Source organism: Balaenoptera musculus, chromosome 1 (assembly GCF_009873245.2).
Source record: "Balaenoptera musculus isolate JJ_BM4_2016_0621 chromosome 1, mBalMus1.pri.v3, whole genome shotgun sequence".
NCBI classification, from domain to species: Eukaryota; Metazoa; Chordata; class Mammalia; order Artiodactyla; family Balaenopteridae; genus Balaenoptera; species Balaenoptera musculus.
Window position 1 is genome coordinate 109,827,703 of NC_045785.1, and position 8,489 is coordinate 109,836,191.

At 55.0% G+C, this 8,489-nt stretch overlaps 1 protein-coding gene across 1 annotated transcript; it reads right to left on the reverse strand.

Annotated features, from left to right (window-relative positions):
• Positions 1-2,836: 2,836 nt before the first annotated feature.
• On the reverse strand, positions 2,837-8,413 carry LINGO4 (leucine rich repeat and Ig domain containing 4). Its single transcript, XM_036866717.1, has 2 exons — positions 7,695-8,413; positions 2,837-5,284 (listed from the first exon to the last, which is right to left on the reverse strand). The coding sequence occupies exons 1-2, from the start codon at positions 8,132-8,134 to the stop codon at positions 3,490-3,492; spliced, it is 2,235 nt and encodes a 744-aa protein (XP_036722612.1). The 5' UTR covers positions 8,135-8,413; the 3' UTR covers positions 2,837-3,489.
• Between the last annotated feature and the right edge of the window lie 76 nt (positions 8,414-8,489).

The window sequence follows — 8,489 nt, forward strand, 5'->3', positions numbered from 1 at the left end:
GACCAACAACTGACCCCAGTTCCCCTTAAAAGAGTTGTTCGGAGTGGGTGGGGCTGAGGATGACCCCTGGATTCTACCTTTCTCACAGGTCAGTTCCTGCAGCTGAGAGACCCTGGGAAAGGGGGTTATAAGAGCAGACAGTGAGTGGAGCAGTATGGCAGGGTGGTGGAAAGCATTTGGATTTTGAGTTAGCCCTGAGTCCAGAAGCAGCTCCCTTACTAACCAGCTCTGTGTACCCGAGCAAGTTAATCTATTTGACCTTTAGTTCCATCAGCCAAGATTCCCTGTCTTATAGGGTTGATGTGAGGATTAAATAAGAAAACATACATATAACCACTAACATAGAATAAATGTTATTTTTCTTCTATCTCCACGACTGTCCCTCCAGGGGAGAGCTGCCATTGGATTGCCTCTGACCTGGACCATAACATCCCTGCACGTGCACACACACCACCCGCCTGCGTCCCTGGTTGCCATCACACACTTGTCCACACACACACACACATCCCTGAGCTAAGGGCAGCCTTTTCAGGCAGATGGGGTAAGGGGCTGGCTTTCTGATGATTGGACAAGCTGTGGAAGTGCTCATTGCAGTAACCTTGTTACGGTAACTAGCGTCCCTCCCTGAAGGTGTTCTGGAAAGGCCATGTCAGGAGAGCAAGGGGTGGTAGTTGGGGAAACCTACAGGCATTTCCTCTAGGTTGAATGTGCTTCTCGAGGGACACTTTGCCCACCTCTGGTGAGGAGGCCCTAGTCTACACCCAGAGTTACAGTGTCTGGAGCTGTGCTGTCCAATATAGTAGCCACTGGCCACATGTGGCTACTGAGCACTTGAAAGATGGCTAGTGTGACTGAGGAGTAGAATTTAAAATTTATTTAATTTAAATGTTAAAACCAATACTTGATTTAGTTATTGGAAAACTTTTAATATGGAACAACTTGGTTGGAGCAACTTGGACGTGTGAATTGACTTTTTCAACAGTGAATTTTATGAAACCTAAATACAGATCAGATATTTCTGGTGAGAATTTAGTTATCAAATTGGAATGTGTTGTAAGTGTAAAGTATATACTAGATTTCAAAGACCTAATATGAAAAAATAATGTAAAATATTTCATTACTCATTTTTATATAGATAACATGTTGAAATGATCATAGTTTGGGTACACTGGGTTAAATAAAATAGAGTATTAAAATTAATTGTATCTGTTTCTTTTGCTTTTTTAATGGGACACTAGAAAACTTGAAATCACATAAGTGACTCACATTCTGTTTCTATTGGGCTGCTCTGGCGGCTGTGGGACTCAGGCAGCAGCATCTCCCAATCCAGACATGTGTCATCCATTCCCCACGGCCTCAGGGGGCTTCCCAGGGTAGAGTTCTCTGAACAGCATTGCTGCTTCTGCCCTTTTCTGCATTGCAGTGTGGGCAACTAGTATGAGAACCTCTAGCACCTGACCCCAACAAGTCCCAATCTCACAAGCTACTGATGGAAGATTTTAGAAATGAGGGAGAGGGCTGTGCCCCAGGGAAACCTTTCTGCTGTCTAATAAACTGGAGAGGGGAGGTTGCTGCAATGCTAAGAGAATTGTGTGTGCACGGTGCCGGGAGCAAGGTTGGAGGCTCCGGATGCGCAAGATTGTGTGATCCTCCAGCCTCACTCTCCAAGCTGCCGGGTTCTCTCTCACATTCACCTCTGCCCACAGCCCCCTGCCCCCAGAATCCCACCTCTGCCCCACCGAAGAGCTTGCCTGCTGGTGAAGTCTGGCTGCCCCCATATGGCACCAGCCTCTCTCACCTGTCAGGGACAGTTTGGGCTGGGAATCTCCTAATGAGTGTAGTCTCCTCAGAGCAAGGACGAGGGCAGCAGGAATGGCTAGGAAGCTGATGACGCTTGCATATTGTTGGGTGAGGGGTGGGTGGGGGCTCCTGAGGGTGGAGGGGAGCTAAGGCCGTTGTGCAGATGCTGCTGCAGAGAGAGAGAGAGGCTCCCAGGGACCTCGTGACTCTCCACTTCTCGGCCCCTCCTCCCTGCTCCTTTCCTCTCCCTTCACCCCTCCCCTTCTGGCGATGCTGGGGCTGCTGCCCTGTCCCTTGAGCTCTCAGCATCTCTACTTTTCCTAGCTCTGCTTTGCCCTCTCTTTGGAGTACACTCAGAGGCAGTCGGCATCTCCTCCTCCCACTCTGCCTCTGCATCTGGGGTCTCCATAAGACAGCGACCTCTATCCAGAGACAGCTTCCCAGCGGGGCTGCACTAAACACAGAACCAGGGGAAGCTGCTGAAGGATGGTGGAAAGGCAGGTAGTTCCTGCTGCTCCTTCTCCCCTCCACTTTTCACTACAGCTTGCAGTGCCCCTCCCACCTTGTTCCTTCAAACCTAGTCCTGCTATGTTCTGGGTCTCTCTCCTTTGACAGCTGCAGATTCTTGCTTTTGTTAGTCATTTTCTAGGAGTTCTCTTGCTTTCCTTCAAGGGCACTAGGGATCTGCAATACAGGAATGTTAGGGAGGTTCCAACCAGAATGAGAAAGAAGGGAAGGAGCTGGGTGCCCTGGGTTGACATTTCTGCAGAGGGATCCTTTGGAAGGCAGAGGATCTCTCCTCCAACTCCAGAGAGGGAGAGTACAGGGGAAAGGGTTGACCCTGAAATGGGCCGGGAGTGCTGATCTCTCCAGGCGTGGCCGGCAACCTTTTGCATAAAGCCCTGGTTGTCAGGCTCGTTAGATTCAGGCAAGGCCATTAGGATACAGGCTCCGTGGGCAGGCAGAAAGGGTAGGAAGGGGGAGATCTGACAGAAATAAGGGGTGGAAAAGACTAAAGAAAACTCCAGAGATCACATTTAGTTGTGGCTGCTACTGTCATGGCCTTTTGGCAACAGGTTTAATGATGTGACAGACAGAGGCAGGTGGTGGGGCTCATGCACACTCAGTGCCAGTGTGTAGTCTGTCCTCCTCCCCGTCCCACACTCCCCTGTCACATCCTCTTCTCCTTAGCTTGAGGTCATTGGCCCTAGTTCTTTGCACCTAGAGAGGGGACAGAGCAGAAAAGAGAGAGAGAGAGACCACCTGGTTGAGGAGCAGAGACTCCAAGAAGCAAGTGGCACTTCCCAGCCCCATCTCTGAAGTAATCTATGGCTGTGGTTGGCGATTGGTATTGGTTATTAAGGTGTGTGTAGGTGGGTGTGAAGGAAGCCTGGAGCTTAGACTAGCAGACTGGAGGGTTATATTTCCTGCTTTGTATGTGGTGGGGGGAGGACTGGGCTGACTACAGGGTCTGCATCTTCAGCTTCCCGGGACCCTCAGGGAAGAGATGACAGTGCTATCCTCAAACTGCAAAAGCACAAGGAGGCAGGCTGTCAGGAGGCAGCATTAGCTGCTGGCATGGTGCAGGCAGGAGGTGTGCGAGATCTATGCTGTTTGGGACTAGCTTCTGGTCCAAGCAGCCTTGGTCCTCTTCCCCTCTTGGATGGGTCCCCAGTGTGGAAGGAAAGGTCAGAAGAGCTTGGCAGTGACCCGGTTACCCCCAGAGTTCTTATCCCCAGAGGTTCGGGGTGCCACAAAGTCAAAGGTCATGTGATGTTTGACCCGGCCTTTGCCTTTGCTCCAGAGGGCAATGAGGCCAAAGCACAGGGTTACTGAGGTGAGGAAGGGGAGAAAGCCGACTGCCAGCACCATAGCTATGCCTCTGCTATCCAGCAAGAAAGGCCCTGGGATCCCTGGCATGGTGATGTTGGGGTCAGAGAGAGTGCTATTTGGTGGTTCAACTTGGATTACTTCCAGCCAGGTCCTCAGGGAGTCATTCCCAGCTACATTGCTGACCACACAGACATAGGCCCCTCTATCCCGTAGCTGCACGGAGCGGATCTCCAGCGTCCCATCCTCCAGGACCCTTACTCTCCCGGCCCTTCCCAGCCAAGCCCCCTGAGGCCTCATCCAGGAGACGATGGGGGTTGGGTCTCCATCTCCAGAGCAGGAGAAAACGGCATGCCCCCCCTCCTCTGCAATGACCCATCGTGGCCCGGACTTTCGGATCAGGGCTGGTTGGCAAGTGAAGTGCCCTGGAGGTAGGATGTCTAAAAACTCCCTCAGACTCTTCCCCTGGACGTGCTGGGGGCCGGCACAGGCAGGGGGGGACGTGCCAAAGTCCAGGCGGCGGCGGAGCCGGAGCAGCCAGACGAGGCGGCAGTCACAGGTCAGGGGGTTACCAGACAGCCTCAGGGTGACCAGTTTGTCTGGAGAAGGGAAGGCCGTTTCCTCCAGTGTCTGAAGGGCGTTATCCGCCACGTCTAGGAGGTGGAAGGCAGTCAAGCCATGGAAGGCGTGGGCCGCGATGGAGGTGAGGCATGCCCCTGACAGTCGGAGCTCCTGGAGCCGCAGCAGGGGGCTGAGCCCCCGGGCCGGGATGGCAGAGATGGGGTTCTGAGACAGATCCAGGACCCTGAGGAAGCTCAGGTGGTGCAGCGCCTGGAAGGGCACCGAGCTCAGGTTGCAGCGGGTGATGGCCAAGCTGCTGAGATTGAGCCCAGTCAGGCTCCCAGGCTCCAGAGCCTCCAGAGATGGCCAGTGATGGATCTCCAGCTCCTTTAGCCGCCCCAGCCCTCGCAGCGTCCCTCCCGGCAGCCTCCCAATATCTAATTCTCGGAGCCTTAGGGCCCCTAGCGCTGGGAGGCGGGCCAGGGCCGGGCCAGGCACGGTGCTGAGGTTGCAGCGCTCCAGGGTGAGGGTGCTCAGCTTGGCCAGTCCAGCAAAGGCTCCCGGAGCCACAAACACCAGGTGGTTGTCCCCAGCCTCAAGCTGCTGGAGGCTGCCTAGCTCCCTGAAAGCTCCATCGAGGAAGAGGACAATCTGGTTGAGGCGGATGTCCAGCAGCGTGAGGGCAGACAGGCCTGAGAAGACCCTGGGGCCCATGATTCGCAGACGGTTGCCCTGCAGCCTCAGGGTGAGCAGGCCCTGCAGACCATGGAAGGCCCCTGGCTCGAGGGTGGACAGCTGGTTGTAGCTGAGGTCCAGTTCCCGGAGCAGGCCCAGGCGGGAGAGCATTCCCCGCTGAAGCCCCCATAGGCGGTTCCCACTCAGGTCCAGGAGCTCGGTGTCCAGCGGGAGTCCCCCTGGTACAGCCTCCAGCCGCCGCTGGGCACAGAGCACTGCCCGGGGTTGGGAGGTGCAGTCACACACAGCAGGGCAGCCGCCGCTGCCCCCCCAAGACAGGAGGAGCAGGAAAAAGATGGGGGGCCACGGGGGCCAGGCTTGCTTTGGAGTAGTGGCCGCAGCCATCCCTTCTTCAATCCTGGAATAGACGATGACATGGCCCTTTTTGGAAAGTGGCTTCAGGTGATGGGAACCCTGGACTTCCCTGGGCCTCCTTAGAGGAGAGAGAGATATTGAGCTACCCATCTCAGCATGGCCAGCAGCTAGGGTGCAGATCTGGGAGGAATTCTGGTGCACATCTCCCTGGAGCCTTCTGGATGGAGCTCCTCTTCAGGGACTCTTTACTTTCCTCCCCCTTCCAACCTGGGTAACAGGCCAAGTGCTTACTAGCTTGTGGAACCCTAGTCGGGTGGGGAAAGTATTATGGGAGGGAGACAGGAAGCAGCAGGGAAGTAACTTTTGAGTTTCCCTACATCTGTGAGATCCAGAAATACCTCAGGTCCCTTCTCCCTGATAGCTGCTCTCCCGATCTCTGCTCTGTGCCTCTCTGCTCACCCTTCCCCCAGGTTATCTACCCACAGCTTTGTCTACGGCTTAAGGGGGATCATATCCCTGGATCCTGATTGGAGACAGGCATCACCTTGACTAAGTCATCCAAGGCTGGGAAGCATGTGGGCCTCAGCTCTGCCCCCCAGGCTCCACTTATTGCCTCTCTGCCCTCCTCCAGCCTGGCCCAGGGCCTGAGGCCCCAGACTAACAAGATCCAATCTCCCCAAAACACCTTGTGGACGACAGCCAAGCTGCCCATTAGATATGGCACAGGATGCAGGGGGTACATGAATCCCTCACAAGAACCCCAAGGGCAACCCCGCCTCCCCTATAGATGACGTTAGGGTGTGAGGGACCCAAGAGATGCCCCAATTTTGTTGCTTGGTCCTCAGACTTAGGCTTCTCTCATACCCCTCCTTCATGGTGTTTTGATTCAAGCCCAGTGTGTGAGTCTGAGGAAGCTCTCTTGTCCCCTTTGGCCTCCGCTGCCTGAGAAAAACACAAGAGACAGACTGAGAGCCAGGGAGGCATAGACAAGTGAGGAGAGACAGCGCCTGGCCAGACACTATGGTGGGGGCCAAGGGAGCCCTTGGCTGGCACAGCAGATCTCTGGGCACAGGCTGTGTGCCCAGCCTGTCAACTTAAAGTGGTTTCTGGGTGCCAGGGGCCTGGGCAAAATCAGGCGGATGACCACTGGAGCCTGACTGAGGTGATGGAGGAGAAGAGGTCCCATAGACTCACCCTGTTTAGTGACAACCGGGACCCCAAGGGAGGGGAGGTATTGGAATTGGCAAGGGATGCTACAGAGATAGGACAAGAGCCAACTGAGGCAGGAGGCCTGGGTTTCTTTCTAGCCGCAGATCCCAATCACCTTTGACCTTTCAGGCCTCAGGCTTTCTGGGCCCTACAGGGTCAGCTTTCTACCCCACGGCCCATTTTCTCCCAGGTGGAACTTAGGAGCGGCAGTTTAAGAGATGGTGTGATTTCTTCCCCTTTATTTCCCACTCTATACCCTCTCCTAGAAGGATTGTTCTGGTGGCTACGCTATAGCTACTTCAGAGGACTGTAGTAGTTCAGAAACTGAAGAAAGAGGCCCAAAGAGCAGAGGGATGTAGGACACCATTCTGAGGCTTGGGTGTGAGAAAGAATGGCACGGCAGAGGCTGTTGAGAAGACCCCTCTGTTCCCTATCCCAACCTAGCAGGTATGGATGGCATGCTAAGAGTTCTCCAGGCAGAGAAATGTCCCAGCCACCCTCATTCCCCTGGGAAGTCCACCTGACAGCTAGCTCTTTATCACTACTGCTGCAGTTCCTGCTCATCCTTCTTTCCTGCTTTCAGCAAAAGTGCAGCGAAGCATGTAACCCAGCTTCCCTCCTTGCCACTCCTGTGAATGTCCTCTTAGTCTCCGAAGCCCGCTGGGCCAGGGGCTGGGGACCTGGCCCCTTCTCTTTAAAGGTCGCTAATGTAATCATAAACTTCCCTTGCCAATCTCCACGGCTACAGGACTGGCTTCCGGCCACTTTGCAGGAAGAGCTAGGTGTCAGGACCACTACTTTCTCTCCTTGTATGGGCTGGGGTCTAGGGCATCACCCTCAAGGAACAGGGAGCTTTCTTCTTCTTGTCTCTATGTGGCAGTCCAGAGACACATCTGATCCTGGATATCCTCTTTAAAGCAGACCTGCGTGAGGCATGGGGACCTACACGGGGAGGGGGCTCTTGGAGGTAAGATTTCTGGAATATCCACACGGATTGCAGGAAAACCCCTCCCAGAGGTAGAGAGAGCACCCGGGAAATGGAGGGAGGTCTCCTTGGAGTCCTTCCCTCGGGAGAACCTGGGTCATCTTAGTTTTCCCATCAAAGTCCTATGGGGTCAGGATCAATGGTTGGCTGGGCCTGGGGTGGGCACAGGCCCTCTAGCCTTGTCGGGTCAAGCCTTGTCTCTGAGAACGTTATGGAGAGTGGCAGCTGCAGCTCTGGGACAGGAGGTGGGTGCACTTACCAGAGAAGCTGGAGGGTGGCATCAAGTTGGGCACTGCATCTGTGCAGGGCTGGGGGCCCGTCCCGCTCGAGCTGCACCTCTGCCCCGCACCTCCCCGTGCGCCTCTCTCCCCGCTGCCCCCCTGCCCGCCTGCCGATGCTGCTGTTGCTGCTGCAGCGGCTGCTGCCAAGACCGAGGTAGAGAGAAGAGCCAGAAAGCATTTCTCCTTTTTTTTTTTTTTTTTTTCCTCCTCTCTCTCTTTTTAAACCAGGCGAGAATGAGTCTGCAGCAACCCTGTTGGTGCAAAATAAATAAATAAAGCAACCAGGGAGGGCTGCAGCAGGCGCCACTTCAGGATGGCAGTGGAGGGGAGGGAGCGCAGAGGGAGGCTCCGGAGCCCCGAGGGGTGGAGGGGTCGGCCGTGGAAGCAGCTGGGCAGCTCCGCAGGGTCTCTCGGGCATCCTGATTCCCCCCTGCGGAGCTCTGGGGCCAGGCACTTTACGTAGGGTTGTCTTTCAGTCTCCCAGATGCGGGGCAGTTCTGTGCAACCTCTCATTCTAAATGTTCCCTGTGGGTATCATTTGTGGGGAAAGTTCTCAGCCCAGAACACCCACTGTGGAGCTTAGTCTGAGACGGCTTCGGTGGGGGGCTCCTGAGGACCAGCTCCCACGCCTCAGTGGGGGACGGCTCAGGGTGGGTGCAGACTTCTTACAGTGCTGACGGCTGGCAGGGCTGGGAACCTGGGTCCTCACGCGGGAATGAGATTGCAGAGCAGCAATGCCTCTTGCCTTTGAAGTCATTTTATAAAGAATGGCA

Excerpts from the sequence above, each read along its gene's own strand:
- LINGO4 (XM_036866717.1), bottom strand. The coding sequence starts at position 8,134 with ATGCCCGAGAGACCCTGCGGAGCTGCCCAGCTGCTTCCACGGCCGACC. Across the intron at positions 5,285-7,694 it reads GCCACCCTCCAGCTTCTCTG|GATTGAAGAAGGGATGGCTG; the intron begins GTAAGTGCACCC and ends CGTCTATTCCAG.